The 19,095-nt window shown below is 37.7% G+C and overlaps 1 protein-coding gene across 2 annotated transcripts; it reads right to left on the bottom strand.

Moving 5' to 3' along the window:
• Window positions 1-807: 807 nt before the first annotated feature.
• LOC106965692 (NKG2-A/NKG2-B type II integral membrane protein-like) lies at window positions 808-18,494 on the bottom strand. Of its 2 annotated transcripts, none has more exons than XM_053225819.1 (6): window positions 18,259-18,494; window positions 17,853-17,930; window positions 17,346-17,399; window positions 16,717-16,841; window positions 1,644-1,747; window positions 808-1,387 (listed from the first exon to the last, which is right to left on the bottom strand). In XM_053225819.1, exons 1-6 carry the CDS (start codon window positions 18,443-18,445, stop codon window positions 1,267-1,269), a joined length of 669 nt encoding a protein of 222 aa, XP_053081794.1. In that variant the 5' UTR covers window positions 18,446-18,494; the 3' UTR covers window positions 808-1,266. The 2 variants fall into 2 exon arrangements, with proteins under 2 accessions (XP_053081794.1, XP_053081793.1); XM_053225818.1 differs by having other exon boundaries at window positions 16,717-16,868.
• Window positions 18,495-19,095: the final 601 nt, after the last annotated feature.

The following is a 19,095-nucleotide window of genomic DNA, read 5'->3' on the forward strand; positions in this document are numbered from 1 at the left end:
CTTATACAGCAACCCTGTGGTTCTTCTATGATAACCTAAAGGGGTCGTTCGTTTAGTACTCTCAGCTCCAAATCCACCCTCAGTGCCCTGTTCTCAGATAACAGTGGAAGATCCTATCCATTTTCTCTCTGGTCATCTCACATGAAGTTGACTTTTGTCAGTAAAAGACAATGGAGAGCCAGTGCAGCTCTTCTTCCTGGCTTCATGGTGTTTTCTCTCCTTTGGCCGCCATGGCTTGGTTGCCAGTTGCAGTCTTGCAGGAAGTCACGTGTATTCGTCCCACAGCAAGTTCTTGTAGGCAATCTGTCAGTTTCCTGTCTTCTGGTCTTTCCTCCTGACGCTGTGACAGGGAGCTCTTCCTGTTTGCCAGTCACAGCCTGAGATTCTTCCTCACCAAGTTCAGCCCGTGGAGTGTGGAGCTGATCTGTCCTAGGCCAATCCAGAGAGCCTGTCAGCCGTGAAGCTGTGTGTAGCCACATCGTCTTCAATGACATCTGAATCCCATCATCAGAGAATAGATCTGGCGTCAGTGATCTGTCCTTTAATTCTAAGATATTCTTTGTAATTTTCTTTAGCTACTATCTTTTCCTCTTAGTAAGCTTTCTCTTATAAGTAGATAAATGTTTACTTCAAGTGTCCCCTTGTTTCTGTCTCCTGACTCATTTCTGACTAATAACCTCGTCACCCTGGGTGGTTCAATCCTCATTTGAGGTCCTTTAAGGGTTAGGACAAACTAATTACTTGGAAATACAAATGGAATTATTCACTTTGTTGAGAATTTTTACAATAATATCATGATTTGTAATATATATATATATATATATATATATATATATATACACAGACATATACATATAATTAATGTTACTAAATAGCAAAAGCGTAAGAAACAAATAATATATACCTCAGTATCTATTTTTTACATTAATATAATTAAATTTGAGAAACAGTTCTATACCACAAAGAATGAAGCCTCAGGTACACGTTGGACTTTGGGTGATATATATCCATTGATACGGATTCATCGTTGATAAAAAATGAAACGTTCTAGTGAATGATGGTGATAATGGAAGACCCCATGCACGTGTGCAGACAGGGGCAATAGAGGGTTCTCTGCAACTTCCTCTTAGTTTTGTTGTGAATCTAAAATTACACTAAAAAACATTACCTTCAAAAAGTGCAACAAAAACTATTGTATGGCTGTTGAAGTAATGAGTGATGGATTCCTTATCAATGGTGAAACAGCATCATACCAAAATGAGGTAACTAAAATGCCTGGTGCTTACAAACATATCGTCTTCTTACTGAGCACGGTTCAAAATAAAATTTGTTTGTAGCAAAATCGATATATGGACAATTCTTGTCAATCTCTGAAGATACTGACAACCTGAAATACAGAGAATTAAATCTCATTAATCTTACCATAAGAATACTTATATCTCTTACTATGTACCACAGTATTTTGAGGAATAAACCATCCATTTTGACTCATACTTATATATCTCCATCTCAAGATTTCCCATACCATTTTTCTCTGGAAACACTTCAACTACTGTGTTTATCCGATTGTTCACACATTGCTGTTTTTGTTTCTAAGAACAATTCTTGTGAGGCATAAAATAAAAAGTTGTCATGGGACTTACACTTCGGAAGAAAATGTTAAGGCTTTTGGCTGCACAGATGAACTATGATGGCTTCTCTGGGAGCCTCTAATCCACGTAGTAATAGAGAGTAAATTCAACAAAAACTATGAGAAAATAAAATTTATTGGGAGTCAAACACAAGCTCTTATACTCATTTGAATTCTGTAATAACACAAAAAGTTCGTCCTTTCTTCCTTTGTAGACACTTTCAAATTATAATATAATGTTACACCGTGGACACGAAAGTATAAAATTATCTTAGTCGGACTAAGTGAAGAGGACAACCTGACCGGGAAAACAATTTCAGAGTTTAGAAAATGGATCAAAGGTTAGTAACTTATGAAATATGGACAGTGGAGATTCAAGTCAGATGCACATTTGTCATCTTCTCGCCTAGGATGCTCCCGTGTCTCCCCACCTGCCCATTCCTGGCTCAGTGATATGAAGACTGAAGCTGTTACAACTGGGAGAAACTGCAAAGAGCAAGGGTGCTGGTGCCACAGGGGGACACCTGATCAGCACTGGGGATGGGGACGGGTACCCATTGAATTTCAGCTCCATGTGCTGATTTCGCTCGGGAATGATGAAGAAAACCCATACCTGTCCTGGTCGGAAGTTGCAATGTTTGTGTCAAGCACTGTGACCCCCATAAATATAATGGAAAGATACTGGATGTGAGAATATAATGGAAGAGTTGACATTGGCGCTCTCTAACACTCTTAGCTTATGGAAAAAAATAGATACACATGGAGAGGAGACCAAGAGGAACCCAGGAGAAAGTAAGAGCACAAGGAGACTTGGGAACTGAAAGTAAAGGTCTGAACAGTCCCCTCCCGCATTCACACACAGGCACTGAGGTCACACTGCAGAACGTGGAAGCTGTACTGACCTGCAGTGTTTGAACACATCCTTTCTTAAACAAACAAACAAACAAACAAACAACTAGTAATTAACATCAAGGCTTCAAAGTCACAAGGTCGTAAAGGTAAGCAATAAGAACACTGAAAAATTGAAGAAAACTATCAGCAAACAGACTTCAGTGGAGAAGATGCTGCCATAAAGTTTTTACAACAAAAAAACATAGTAAATCTAGGAGAAATGAAACAGAATGCATACATACTAAGCTGTATTTTAAAAAGTGTCTACATTAAAAGTTAAAAAATGTGAAGAGAAATTGGAAAATATCTTCCAACAAAGGGAAAGCAAATGTCATCGAAACTTCTAATGAGGTAATTATTGCACATATTAGAAAAAAGCATTGAAAAGTCCTACTTATAAAGATATGTAAACTATACAGAAAACTTAGTTGAAATAATTACAGGAGCATGTGATGGCAGTAATTTAGCAAGTAGGAAATATCAATAGACAAATAAAAGTATATGAAGAAACCACAGAGAATCTGAGTGAACAAATACATACCTGAAATGGAAAATTCACTAAATATTCTCTACAGAAAATATGGGAGGCGATAGAAAAGAACTGATGAAATTGGAGGGGTAACAAAATTTATTTATATCTTGGGTTGAGACAGAAAAAAGAGAAGAATTACAGAATTCAGAGACTTTCAAAACTGTCAGGAAAGCCAGTTTTGGTCTAAGTAGAACGTGAGAAGAAAAGAGGCAGAAAAAAAAAACAGGACAACAATCTTAAGGTACGACGAATGAACAGCTTACTAATATCATTTAAAATATTTATAGACACCAGAGACGTAGCAACTGCTAACAGAATGAGCACGTACAAATCCACGTCTCATGACATCATAATGAAATGACCAAAGAACACTGGCAAATACAGACAAAGAAATACTCTTGAGGGAAGAGAGTGGATTGTGAAGTGACTTAAGTCAGTGTGAAAATCAGGAATGGGGGACACGTCTTCCACCTCCATCAGCCTTATGCCACATTATCTACCACAGAATCCATACCCCTGCCCTGCACAATAGTTCCAACTGCAACAGGATACAAACAGTAAGATGAAGGAAAAGAAGGACACAGATCTTAAATCCCCCATGGAAACAATCCCTTAAAAATATCCAGATACAAACCCCCGTATAATCGGTCTAATCAGGTTTGATAAGGATGCCAGAACGATTCAATAGGGAAACAATGGACCTTTTCAAAGGGTGTTTGGAAACTGACTACCCACATGCAGAAGAATGAAGTTGGATGTTTACATTTACACTGTATATTAATATTAACTCCAAATGAACTAAAGACATAAATTTAGATGTAAAACTATAAACTTCCTCAAAGAAAGAAGGGGGGATATTAAGCAGCATTGTGTTTGGCAATGATTTCTTGGCTATGCAACCAAAACCACAGAGCCAAGAGGAAAAGTCCATTGTAGATAAGTGGGCAATATCAACCTGAAACATTTCTGTGCATTGAACGGCATGATCAGCAATGAAAATACAGAGTGGAAAAAAAACACTTGCAAATCATATATCAAACAAGGGAATCATATCTAAAATACATAATGAATCTACAAGTCAGAAATGACTACAGCAAACACCAGAAACACAATTAAAAAATGGGTAAAGAAATGAAATACACAAAGTTCCAAAGAATATCTACAAATGGTAAAAATCATATGAAAAGATGCTCAATATAGCTAATGGGTAGAGAAATGCAAATCAAATTCACGATGAGTTATCACCTTACACTCATTGTGATGGATGCAACATGCACACACACACACACACACACACACACACACATACACACACACACACAAATGTGTCGGGGCACCTGGGTGGCTCAGTTGGTAAAGTCTGAATCTTGGGTTTGGTTGAGGTCATGATCTCACAGTTTGTGGGTTTAGCCCTGCATCGGGCTTTTGTTGATGGCGTGGATCTGGTTTCAGATGCTCTCTCTCTCCCTCCTTCGGCATCTCCCCTGCTTGCTCTCTCTCTCTCTCTCAAAATAAATAAATAAACATTTCTTAAAAATGTGTCAGTGAGGAGGTCGAAAAGGAGGAGACTCACACACGGTTGTTGGGAATGTAAATTGGTCAGCCCCTATGAAGACGTGTATGGAGCTTCTTCAAGAAAATAAAAATACAATTACCACATGAATCAGCAATCCCAAATGTAGGAAAGTATCTAAAAGAATTGAAAGCAAGATCTCAAAGATATACATACACCCATGTTCACTGCTATTCCTTAGAGCCACGGGGTAGAAGCCACCCAAATGTCCACTAAGGGATGAATGGAGAAAGAAAGCGTGGTATACACATAACACTGTAATATTATTCAGCTGTAAAAAGGAAGGATCCTAGTACCTACTACAGTATGGATGAAACTCCAGGACATTATACTAAGTGAAATAAGCCAGCCATACATACGAAGTAAAAAATAAAACTGTATGATTCCACTTATATGAAGTATGCAAAGTAATAAAAGTGATAGAGCAAGTAGAAGAGTGATTGCTCAGGGTTGAGGGGAAAGAGGAGAAGGGGAATTATTGTTCAGTGAGTTGAGTTCCCGTTTTACAAGGTGACATTTCTAGATATCTTTTGGGCAACAATGTGATAGTTAACACTCCTAACGTGTGCTTACGTTGGTTAAGATGCATGATCTAGCGAAATGCAATGTAAGATGTGAGACTGTATGATTCCCACTGTATCACCATCTGGAAAAAACAAAATTATGAAGACGGTAAAGACATCAGTGGTTGACAGGGTTTAGGGAGAAGGAAGGATGGATAAGTGGAGCACAGAGCATTTTCAAGGACAGGAAACTATTCTGTATAACTCCGTACGTGTCCTTATATATTTTTGCAAACTTTTAAAATGCACAACATCAAGAGTAAACCTGACAGTAAACAATGGACTTTGGGTGATAAAGAGGTGTCAGTACAGGTTTATCAGTTGTAGCAAGTGAACCGCCCACGGAGGGATTTTGAAAATGAGAGAGTCTACGAACTGCTTGTGCCTTGACACTCAGACAGTAGGGGAATGCAGAAAACCTCTGTGCTATGTCTGAGTTTTGCTATGAAACTAAAACTTCTCTAACAAAGTAGTCTATTTTTTCAACATGAGTAATGTGGTAAATGTTGTTTTGTTGTGTTTTGTTTTTTTTGCAACAGCTTAAGAATAACATGAAAGGCAAGCCAACAAAAATAGGTGATTATAGCAAGAGATAGAGAAAAACAACTCATTATATTTAGGAAAATAACAACATGAATAATAGATAGGTTTCAGCAAGAAAATACTTAAAAATACAAAACAACAACAACAACAAAAAAAAACCAACTCCCCGCACACACACACAAAAACCCAAAACAAAAGAAAACAAAGCTAAAAGACCTGTCAAACAAGAATTATAATTCAGCAAAGCTGTCTTTCAGAAAGAAAAGATGCATAAAGACCCCACATCAAACACAAAACTTAACAATTTTTCTTAGTACACCTGCCTTTCAGAAATGTTCTTCAAGCTAAAAGTAACTGATGTAGATGGTAATGCATACCCATAAGGAGGAATAGAGATCAGCAGAAACGATAGATGTGTCAGTAAATTTCAAAACCGGTGTATTTTTCTCTCTGAATTATGTTGAGAAAGAAGATTATCAAGGCCATTCTTATAACACCGTATGGTCGGATGTATACCATATGCCTTATATATATTAGCAGTTACTAATATTTGTGTTGCAAAGTCACCACGAATGCTTCATTTCAGGTCTCTAATGTGAAACCATGAAAGCAGAGAAGGTACGTTGACGAGTAACTGGTGTTCAGTCACCAGTGCTAGCTGGCCTCATTACAACGTGGGTAGAAGGACGGATTTCCCGTTCTCTCTGAAAGCAGATTGTTCCTATGAAAGCTTTCCGAAGCTGAAATGGTGTAAAGTGAAAAAGCAAATAACATTGATTTACATGGAAAAATGATTGAGCATTTCCTGATATAAAAAACAACCACCCCCAAAAAACCCATAACACATATAACCTCCTTAGGCTCTTGACACCTCAAGACACGCCTTGTGAGTGGATACAAAAAATAAATTGAGATGAAGCACAGACACTCAAAAATACAGTTCAAACCTATGCTTGATACTGATATACAGAGTATATAGTTTCTGAGAAATGAACTTGACAGGACGAATCTTGCTGCTTGGGGTGTGAGCTTACACTAAACAGTAAAACTAGCCCTGAACACAATTTTCACTTTTCGCCTTTTGTTCTAAACACAAAAATCCCCTTCAGATTTCTGTTGTTCAGCAAAAACTGGTATTCAGAGTGCTTTCAGAGAAGCAAAGTGAGGTAATCCAAATTTTTGGAAAGTTGAGGCATACCTACAATAGGTGGTGGAAAGGAGCTTGTTGGTGCTAATTATTATATTTTATCGGAAATTAGTCAGGATTCATGGGGCAGAGATGACAATCAGTTAATTGTATATATGTAAAGAGTGCCATGAGCAAGGTGGTGATCTAGTAGGTCATAATGCTCATCTGCCCACAAAATCAGTCAGAACAGTAACTAAACACCTTCAAACTAAAAACGTCTCAGGGAAAGCTCTAGACAACAAAGAAACACCAAAAATCTGGGGCCGATTAAAAATCCAGGATGGTCCCATGGAAAGCAAAGGAAGCATTTGGCCTGCATCACCCAACCCTGCAGCTGAGAGCCACTTGGCACCTGGAGGAATCCCCTCATGGAGAGTCACCTCATGGAAAGAAGGGGAGCAGGAGAACCCACTAAGCTTCAACTATGGGGATGTCTGCAGCTTTTGCAACAGAAGGGGCCCATCCATTCTAATCCCAGTTGTTGGAGCAGCCCAGAGTGTGCCCTCTACACCTCCTCCCAGAGGCTGGAGGTGTTGCTATGATGAGACTTGCCTTCAAGAGCTCCAATTCTGCTCTTAGGGATTGGTGGCCATAGCACGTCGTGTATACAAGACTAGGACTGCGTCTGATTTTTGCCCACTCTTGGTCCCAGGTTAGAGCATTGTGTCACATTACTGGGGCTGTTTCCTGAGACCTGACCCCAGTTCCTAAGGTGGGCATTAACTGCCACTATGGGTGCAGATATTTGCTGCCTCGAGCTCCACTCACCATGTTCCATTTAATGACCCTGTGTCTTCATTGCAAAGGATGCTCTTGCTATTTGGAACCCCAAAACCTCCCAGGCCTAGACTCTGAACTGCCATGGCTAACACCTGAAGGCTTTTCTCCACCTATGGTAGCTCAAGGCTCTGACCCTTCATTGGTAGGCCAAGTCACCACTGCCTTCAGTCTCTTCTCTCCGGTCCAACTATAGGGCTCTGAATCCTCATTGCTGCTACTATACTGCTACATCCCCCGACACGCTTTCAACTTCCACACTAAAGCCTTAGGTGTCATTGGAGACCAAGAATCTAGAGGTCTGTGTCCAGATCCTTGGGTCCTGACACATGGCTTTCACAAGCCACCACTGAATCATGCTGCTGCTATCTTGGAACTGCCACTTGGGACAGAGTAGAAACTAGGACTCCCCATCCCCAGCATATGCTACTACCACACACTGCCCATGGCCGCAGTCACCAATGAACCTTGTCATCCAGGGCCTCTGTACTTGCTACAATCCTCTGCTAGCCAGAGTCGCAATGGTGAGCCCCTGAGACACAGGTACAGTTTGCGTGGAATATCTACACATGTCTCTAAACGAGACCCCAGCGCCACAGCCACAACAAATGAACCTATGCACCAAAAGCCAGTTGCTTTGGTAGTTCCATCTGTGTCTGATCTTGGGCAACAGATCCAATACTGCTACGAAGGATCTGAGGTCAGCTTGCCATACCAGACCCCAAAAAGGATCATCTCACAAGATCTTCTTCCTGTAGAAAGCAGGAGACAATGGGATGACATTCTGAAAGTGGTCAAAGGAGAAAAAAAAAATATCAACCAAGAATGCCTTACAGCAAATTGTCATTCAGAAATGAAGAAGAGATAAAGACTTTCCTGGCATCCTAGAGGATGGTGTATCAAAGATTCAACTCTTGCCACAGATGGCAGTCAGGGGAAAGCAGCAGCATGACTCCAGTGGTGGTTTTTAAAGCCATGTGGCAGAAGGAATTAGACGTGCCCTACAGAAATGCTGAAAGGAATTCATTCAATGGAAACAAAAAGACAAAAATTGTGAACATTAAAATATATAACAAATAGAAAATCACTGGTATAAGCAAAAGGAAAAAGACCCTTGACTTTGGTGTAGGTAATGATTTCAGGGATAAGTCAGAAAAATCACAGCAAATCTAAAAAAGAAAAGAGGGACTGCATTAAACTAGAGACCTTCTGCCCAGCAAAGGAAAGAATCAAATAGTTGAGAGATCATGGAGAGAAGAGAAGAAAATATCTGTAAACCAATATCAGTTAAAGGACTAATATCCAATATATATAAAGAACTCATACAACAGAATAAAAACAAAGAGAGAAATCCAATGTAAAAAATGGGCTAAGTGCCTCAGTATACATGTTTTTGAAGACATACAAATGGCCAATAAGTACATGAAAGTTGTTCAATATCAAGAATCATGGAAATGCAATCCTTTGGGATTGCAATTCCTCCAGTCCTTTGGAGGAAATGTAAATTGGTTCTGCCCCAATGGAAATAGTACGTCACTCTTACATATGTGTTTACAGGAAGTGATCAATGGGGCACCTGGGTGGCTCACTCGGGAGAGTGTTCAACGTCAGCTCAGGTCATGATCTCCTTGCTCATATGGATGAGCCCCACATTGGGCTCTGTGCTGAAAGCTCAGAGCCTATAAATTCCTTTAGATTCTGTGTCTCCCTATCTCTCTTCCCTCTTCCCCTCAAAAATATTAAACATTAAAATTTTTTTCAAAATAAACAAAGTAACTGATCAGCATCTCAAAGGTATAGCTGCCCACCCTTGCTCATTGCAACATTATTCGCAATAGCCAAGAAATGGAAGGAGCCTGAGTATCTGGCAACCGTCATAAAGTCAAAGAGTGTGATATATATACATGTACAAACGCACAGACACACACAGACACTCACAGTGAAATATTATCTAACCAGGTGAAAGAAGGAAATCTTGCCATTTGTTACAAATGGATGGACCTTGAAGGCATTATGGTAAGGGACGAAAATCACACAGAAATAGACAAATATCGCATTGTCTTTCGCATGAAATCTAATGGACTGAACTGGTAAAAACAAAGATTAGAATGCGTTTATCAGGGACTGTGGGTTGGGGGTTTGTGAAGATGTTTAAGAATACAAATTTACGGAATTCCTGGGTGGTTTAGTTGGTTAAGCATCCGACTTCAGTTCAGGTCACGATCTCATGGTTTCTGAGTTTGAGCCCCACGTGGGGTTCTGTGCTGAGAGCTTAGAGCCTAGAGCCTGCTTCAGATTCTGTGCCTCCCTCTCTCTCTGAACTTCCACCGCTCATGTCTATCTCTCTCACTCTTTCTCAAAAAATAAATAAACATTGAATTTTTTTTAAAAAAGAATACAAATTTATAGCTAATAGATAATTTTTAGAGGTGTAATGTACAACATATGATTACAGACAACATTGCTGTATTATAAAGGTACTTTTTTTTTTCAATGTTTATTTATTTTTGGGACAGAGAGAGACAGAGCATGAACGGGGGAGGGGCAGAGAGAGAGGGAGACACAGAATCGGAAACAGGCTCCAGGCTCTGAACCATCAGCCCAGAGCCCGACGCGGGGCTCGAACTCACGGACCGCGAGATCGTGACCTGGCTGAAGTCGGACGCTTAACCGACTGTGCCACCCAGGCGCCCCAACATTGCTGTATTATAAACATCAAAGTTGCTAAGACTAATTCTTAGCTTCTCTCAACACATACAAAAAATGATACATATGTGACATGAAACGGTGTTATCTAACATAGCCATAGTAATCATATGGCAATACATAACTTTATCAAATGAACAGATTGTCAGCATTAAATGTATGCAATGTGAGATGCCAACATCATCTCCAGAAAAACAAACAAAAGATAGGTTTGTAATACCTACAACTATTGCTAAGGAAATAACTTAAGAATATACTAAAGACAACAGTAGAGGAAGTAAAATGGAACACTAATGTAGCATATGTTCAATACAAAAGATGTGAGGTAAAGTGGAAGAGGAAAACAAGACATAAGTATAGAATAAATAGCAAATGCGATTCCTAAATCCAAATATCCCAGTAATTATACTCATGTGAATTAAATAAATATTCCAATTATAAGATAGAAAGTGTCATCCTGAATAAGAGAGTAATATCCATCTATATACTGTCTGTAACAGACACACTGTAGATTCAGACACAAAGAGGTGAAAATAAAGGGATAACAAAAAGTAGACCCTACTACCAGTGAGCGAAGATGTGAGCAGAAATGGCTGTTCTAATATCAAAGCAGCTGTTAAAACAAGAAATAATAATAGAAAGTACAAGAAACATTTCCAAATGTTAAGCCTGTCAATATAAGTGGTAGATCAAACAATTAAAAACATACATTATTTACCTAAGAACAGAACCCTTAAACACAGGAAATAGAAACTGACAGAATTAGAAGGGTAAGTAAACAATTCAATGAGTATAGCTGAAGACTGAAATCTCTTCCTTCAGTAAGTAAGACCAGCTTGTCACAAAAGCAGGAGGACTAGGGAAGACTGTCAAAATAGTGGAACCAGCTTGACTTAACTGACATATATAGAAAGTGTTCTAGGTCATCCATAGGGATCAAAAAGTTTAAGGATGGAAGCATGGAAATATTCAAAGTATTTCCTCTGAAGACAAGGAAACAAATGAGAAGAAACAATGGAAAGAAATCTGGGAAATTTCCTAACATGTGGAAAGTGAGAGACTTCTGAAACATGTACAGTTCAAAGATGAAATCTTGGAAAGTATCTTGTACTGGATGAGAGAAATCACCTTGTACTGGATGATAATAAACTGAAAATACATCAAAGCTTTTAGGATGAAGCTAAAGTAGTGTTTACAGACAATGGGTACTTTTGTCAATCACACACAAAGGAAGAATGTTATCAATGCACAATCTCAATTGCTTCCCTCTCAAGCAGCTATAAGAGAGGAGCCAGGTAAGGTTACAGAAGGAAGAAATGACACACACACATTTAGCTAAAAGCTGATCGTGAAAGATGTATAGTAGAATAACTCAAAGCAGCCCCAAATGACCAACACCCAAATATCCAAGAGCATCCGCAATAGAATGGGCGAATGCAACGTAGGACAATCCGACAACAGAACAGCAAAGAGATGTGGACCATTGACAACTTCATGCAGCTACATATGGATGAACCACACAAGTTTGGCTTCGCCTGAAAATGCTAAACATAAAATATGCATACTCTATGATTCTATTTCTATAAACTGTTTTTAAAAGGCAGACAAGAAGTTGGTAGGGGCATTTCGCAGTGTTGGTAATATTCATTTTCTCATTCCACGCAGTGGTGACACTGAAAACTCGGCCACCTGTTGGCACGTGTACCATGTGACCCATCTGTATGTGCCTTGTACCACAGTAAAAGTATCAGAGGACGATATTATGAAGAAATGCGAATATATTTAAAACTAGACGGAACATTGGAAAAAACCCTACCAAATACAACGTGTGAACCAAAAGAAATAGATATAAAAATATCAGAAGTGTCTTAAAATTTCTACTACAGGGGGCGCCTGGGTGGCTCAGGCTGTTAAGCGTCCGACTTCGGCTGAGGTCGCGATCTCGCGGGTGCGTGAGTTCGAGCCCTGCGTCGGGCTCTGTGCTGACAGCTCAGAGCCTGGAGCCTGTTTAGGATTCTGTGTCTCCCTCTCTCTCTGCCCCTCCCCCGTTCATGCTCTGTCTCTCTCTGTCTCAAAAATAAATAAACGTTAAAATATTTTAAAAAATATAAAATTTCTAACAATTTTTTCTGTAATTCAGAAAATTTTTCACACTCAGAAAGTATTTAGATGTTTATGAATAAAGAAAAATGTAATGCCAGTTTAAAAAGCAAAAAGAAATCATTGTAGGGTCAGAAAAGGAGGCTAATAAAATATGTGTCATATACATTTTGATGGGAATACTCAAAAAAGAAGGAAATTACATATCAGGACAATCATAAGTAGATTTATTGAAGTAGTGCCATGTTGTATTACATTTGAAATGCCATAAATAATCTGAATTTATCACATTAGCATGAAGATCAATTGATGTGATTTCCGTGATACAGAAGGTAAATGATGAAACTAATATTTATTTTTATTTTTAAAAAAGCCTTTCTAAAGGGGTGCCTGGGCGGTTCATTGGTTGAGTGTCCAACTCTTGATTTGGGCTCAGGTCATGATATCAGGGTTTGTGAGTTTTAGCTCCGCATTGGGTTCTGCACTGACAGAGCAGAACCTGCTGGGAAGTTATTCTGTCTCCATCTCTCTCTCTCTCTCTCTCTCTCTCTCTCTCTCTGTCTCTGTCTCTCTCTCTCTGTCCCTCTCCCATGCACGTTCTCTGTCACACAAAATAAATAAATAAAAAATAAACATTAAATAAAACCTTTAGAAAGATATAAATGAATAGGAAACATCCATGCAGCGATCCTGAATAGGTAGCATAACTCTGAAAATGAACTTGAATAAATTCACAGTTTAAGAAAGGACAATTTTGTGGGCACCAGGGTAGATCAGTCATTTGTGCCTCTGAGTCTTGATTACTGCTCATGGTTCCTGAGATGGAACCCTAAGTCAGGCTCTGTGCTGACACCATGGTCCCTGCTTGGGATTCTCTGCCTCTCCCTCTCTCCGTGCCGCTCCCTCTGCTGGCATTCTCACTCTCTCAGAATAAATTAAGAAACATTTAAAATAAAAAGGACGATTTTTAAAATACAAAACAGACATAAAAATACATAAGAACATTAATTAAACAGATGAGAAAGGGCAACATTTGTACCCACACAATACGAAATGTACAATTGCACAAAAATGCAAAGTCATTCAGTGGAGAAAGTGTAGTCTTTCCAACAAATGTTCTGGAAACAATGGAGTATCAAATATGATTAATGATTATATACTTTATACTACACTAAAGTGCTCAAAATTCATCACACATAAAAAAGTTCAAATGTTTTATTAAAAACGCATGACCTACAGTTGGCCAGAGATTTGATAGAGCACCAAAACTATGATCCGTAGAAGAAGATATTGCTGAAGCGTAGTTCGTCAAGATAATATCTGTTCTTGGAAGAGAAAAGACAGTCATAAACTTGTGAAGAAACATTTAGAAACCATACATCTAATAAAAGACTTGCCGCCAGGGTACATAAAGAATTCTCAAAATACAATGAAAAAAAAGTAAAACTATTAGCAAAATATTTCAATAGATATGTCACCAAACACCATGTATAGATGGCAAGTGAGTACAGAAAAATAGGTCCAACACTGTTAATCTTAGGAGCATTCAAATGAAAGCCACTGCAGACCAGACTTTCTATTTTGGAAAGATGGAATGGATAGACTTTTCCCTACTCCTGCCGCCAATACAGCTACAATCCCTGAGCATTACACATAAGATGACATAAGATTCAGAAAGCTAATGAGAAAGCTGACAGATCCCAGCCCTGGAGACCCGAGGAATGACGTGGTGGTGAGCTCCCTGGAATTTCCCTCTACCTCACATAGACTGGTGTCAGAGAGCCTAGCAAACCACAGACATCAACAGGTACACACCGAAGTCTCCAAAATATTTTTTCTCTCTGGTCAAAATAACAGAAAAAAAGGTGTGCTAGGAAGACAGAAAATTTTAGACATGAACTGCGTGATTCTAATAAAAAAAAAACACTGTTTTTTTTTATTAAAAAATAAAAAAATAAAAGGCATTGACTATCCACCAAAAAAATCAACAGGCATGCAGGGGGAAATCAAGACATTCTCTGATAAAGGAAAACTGAGAAAATGTATCACCACCAGACCTGCTCTGACAGAACTCCTAAAGAGAAAAATTGGTAAAAGAAGGCCTCTTGAATCATCAGGAAGAAAATGAGAACAAAAGAAAGAATAAAACTCTCATTAGGTCTAATGGACTTTCCTTCACTGGGTTTTCTAACTTGTTTGATATTTGAAGCAAAATTATCAGTGAAGCAAAATTGTAACATCCATGTGATTCTCAACGTAAGTAGAGAAATACTTAGGGCACTTACAGTATAAATAGGACACGGTAAGGGTCCATAGAGGCAAATAAGTCTCTGTGTTTTACTCAAAATGCCGTGAGTTGTGATGGGCTGTATAGACTGTGATCTATGCATATACAATTATCTGTATAAAGATATATAATATCTATATTCTTTATATAAAGGAGATTAGATCATATGTGTACCTATATACAACTTTAGGTATATGAAGTTGTTTATGAAGAAAAGACCTACTTTGCTATATGATGCTCTGTCAATAAGATCATAATTTAGAAAAATATAACCTTCACTTTTATCTCACAGCATCAGAAATATAGCATCACTAAAAATAATTTCTAATTGGATCATAAACCATAATTAAAACCATAAAGCATCCTTAAAACCATAAAGAAATACAGAAAAAGGTAAATCAAGGAAAGTAATATAGGAAATCATATTCATGAACTTTGGCTAACTTCTGAAATAGATCCCTAATAATCATTGTAAGACACAAAACGCTAAGTAGGACCATGGGAACATTAAAATTCTGATCATTAAAAGACTCCAATATGAGAGCAAAAATGCATGTCACAAGTATTTGCATCTTAAAATCTCAAAAAAGAGCTCGTATCTAAAATATGACAGCGACTTTTAAGAAGAGAAAAGAAGACACTGCCCTGGAGAAATGGGCAAGAGACACAACCCAGCATTTCTTATCCCACAAAACAGAATCGCCTTAAGCTTTACAACCCCGGTAAATGGTATTGTTTATAACCATCAGAACTTACTAATTAATTTTATGGAGTTTGGGATCAAAGGCTGATTTGCTATAATGTACATTTACACAATAAAATAGAAAAATGTAGAGATAATTCAATATATTGAAATATACACATATCCATGACTGTACAAGTTCATGCTAATGGTTACAGGGTAGTGTAGTATGAACATATGTAAATACAATTATGGTATATTTATACACTTTTATTTTATTATGAAACCCATAACATTTATATAACATAAATATACTATGTAATATGTCGCTATGTGTAATAAATGATTATAAATATGATAGGTGGAGGAAGACAAAGAAAAGACTTTTCCTAACATAATAATTCATAATACCCACATGCGGAAAAGGAACTAAATTTCTGAGAATGGTTTTTAACATGTCATATTCATAGGAGAGCAGTGAAAATTCTCAAACTATAGACAAATGTGTTAATATAGATGGATTATAAGTAGCACCTGGGAGAGAAGGGAGACACACATAAAAATGCACCCTGAATGATTCCATTGATATACAGCCCCAAAAGAAGCAGAGATATTTCATAAAATGAAAATGGGCAGGCCTCATAAAGGCTCTAAACTTCTGTCTCATGATGTAATTTAGAATTGTGTGATTCTAAGTCTATTGTAATCAATGTGCACAATCATATGCCTAGTTTCCTTGATGTGTTGTAAAATGAGATAGTAAAGTTAATTTCAGACAAAAGAGCATTTCCAGAAGAACAGGTTTCTATGAAAAGCAAGAACTGGAAATTATCAAATGTACATTCAAGGTATAAAAGTATAAATAATGTGTCAGAAAGTCAAACCATGGGATATTAAAGACTTTAAAAGAAATAAACTACAAATACATATAAAACTATTGATGAATTCTGGAAGCATAATATTAACTGACAAGCTTTTAAAAATTTTTTTTAATGTTTATTTATTTCTGAGAGACAAAGAGAGAGCATGAGCAGAGGAGAAGCAGAGGGAACAGGGAACTCAGAATCTGAAACAGGCTTCAGGCTCTGAGCTGTCAGCCTGACAGAGCTTGATCTGGGACTCAAACTCACCAACCTTGAGATCATGACCTGAGTAGAAGTCAGATGTTTAATAGACTGAGCCACCCAGGTGCCCCATTAACTGACAAGCTTTTAATAGAATCTGGAAACATCTGAAAACTTACCTTGTCCTCTTCATCATCATAGTAGAGCAGGTTAGAGTTCTTAGAAGCACAGGTCGTCAAACTCTCATTCCACGATTTTCCCTCAGTGCTAATGTAATAGCAATTGTTGGAATATGTAAACCACTCTTTCGGATAATGACAACAGAGACACGCTGGAGAGAGATTGTGAGATATTATCCAAAAAGCTTTGAATATTACAAAATGAAACTTTACATAGTGTATATGGATACACATATGTGTACATAACATTCATAGACCCTCACAAGCTGGTAAAATTAAAACAACACACACACACACACACACACACACACACACACACACACTCAGAAGAGTCAGGCTTTCATCCCCTAATTTATGTGCCCATATAAAGCAACCAGAAAAATGTCCATCAATACATGTCCTGAGAGTCACTGAACAAAATCAGCTTTATGGAATGATTTATCTTTTATCATGTTATAGGAGGAGGAAATGTGAAGCAATTGGTAACAATGGCTATGGTGATTTTAAATGAGTATTTCTTCATATTGTTGTCTAAGAAGTAATACTCTCCTATAATCATTATTACCTACCTTAAGACAGAGATAGAAAGACACTAAACTACTAGTAGAATTTTGCAAGGGATATTGTACCTTTCTGGATCATTGTTTCCAGGGATGTTTTGTTCTGCTCTGGTCCTTCAGTAGCTAGAACATTAAAGCAATTCTCAAAAAACATAATACTAAATAAAATAAATCATAATAAGTTGAGTTTCTTAGTTTAAAATTGGGTGTGCTATTTTACCAGACAAATTTAATAAATTAATGAACATGGGGGGGAAACAATTCAAAAGCTTAAAGAACGAAACCTCACCATCTCTTACAATATTTGGTGTAAGCAATCTCAAGAATTAATGCATATTTCACCATAAAGTCTCTTGTATGAGTTGCCTTTGAGTTATTAAATACAAATATATGTTTAATTCTCCCTGTATTTATTCTCTTATTTCTACTTTAGATAACCTCTAAATGATCATTCCACACTTAGAGCACACATGCATTAAAATGAGATAATAAATTCAAAGTGCTATACAATATGTCGAAACACTAATAATCAGTAAAGTGAAAAATTCCCTTTTAGTCATTCAAACACGTACTTACAGGGAATAACAGCTATTATTACCACAGTGGACATCAAGACGAGGCAGAGGATTCCCAAGATACCGGCAATGAGCTTCTCTGGACATGAAGGTGAATAGTTGGAAGAGAAATGCAAACAGTGAGAAAGGATGCCCGCAAACAATCATTTACGAGATATATAAGCAAGAGAACTGACAATGCACAGGGAATCACATACAATAACCTGCACCTCAAACCCATCACTATCATTGGAATCTTCTCTCAGAATATACCAATGCGTTCAATTACAATACCATATTCCAACCTCCAGCTCTGGTCCTCACAAATGAAAACTATGTGAGATCACTTCCTACTCTTTCCCTACACCCCTACACCCCAACTTCAAATCCTAAAACAGACATACTTGTCTGCATTAAATGTTTTTTACCTTTGCGGGGAGAGTTCTTGCCATTCCCTTGAAGGTCCTGAGAAGCATTTTGAAGATTCAATTCTGCATAGGTTATCTCCTCCTCAGTTACTGGAATGGAACTTTTCGTGCCCTTAGGTTGCACTTGCTGTCTTTTTGAGCCCTTAGCATGATGGAGTTCCGCATAAGTCACGCCTTGGTTGTTCATGTCTGCAGCTGAGTAGTGTCAGCTACAATGTGGATGAAACTGCCCTAAAGGTCTTGATCAAGAGTGTGTGTGTCACGTGCTGACGACATTGCTAGTACAGTGACACCGTGTGGGGTGCAGGGTGAGGGATACTCCTCATTTGCAGTTGAATAATGTAAAATCTGGTACTAACTTCCACAGAGCTTGAAATAAGTGTTTCATGATAGCATAAATGTTTTTTTTTTCCAATAATAGCGTAATAATACTGATTGGAAAACATGTAAGGCACTAAATTAGTGAAGAAAGGAATTCATGAATAATACTGTCCTCGTGAATGTAAGGAGTTTCCACAGACATATTTCAACAGTATTAGAATATTCAGGTTAAAATTAAAATGTTGTATGAGAAACAAAAGTGTTGCACTAATTTTTTGACAATGTTAAAGCCATTATTGGTTAAAAATTAAATGCTCTAGACGGGAGAATATTATTTTTAGCATATATTGGAATTTCCTGTTGCAAATGCCTTTGATTTAGATATCTTTACTAAAATATTGCTATCAAAGCAATATTTTATTTTGAACATCTATGGAGTCGTGAGAATCGTTAAATTTTAGAAGAAATACTTTATATGTTGCAAAATGTTACATGACACACTAAAATTACCCAAAG

This window comes from Acinonyx jubatus, chromosome B4 (genome assembly GCF_027475565.1).
Source record: "Acinonyx jubatus isolate Ajub_Pintada_27869175 chromosome B4, VMU_Ajub_asm_v1.0, whole genome shotgun sequence".
NCBI classification, from domain to species: Eukaryota; Metazoa; Chordata; class Mammalia; order Carnivora; family Felidae; genus Acinonyx; species Acinonyx jubatus.

Bases quoted from the DNA above. Each gene is read 5' to 3' on its own strand.
- LOC106965692 (XM_053225818.1), bottom strand. From the start codon at position 18,445: ATGAACAACCAAGGCGTGACTTATGCGGAACTCCATCATGCTAAGGGC. The intron at 17,931-18,258 runs GTAAAAAACATT...CTTCATGTCCAG, and splicing joins CAAGAACTCTCCCCGCAAAG to AGAAGCTCATTGCCGGTATC. The intron at 1,388-1,643 runs GTAAGTCCCATG...TCTGTATTTCAG, and splicing joins TTAACATTTTCTTCCGAAGT to GTTGTCAGTATCTTCAGAGA.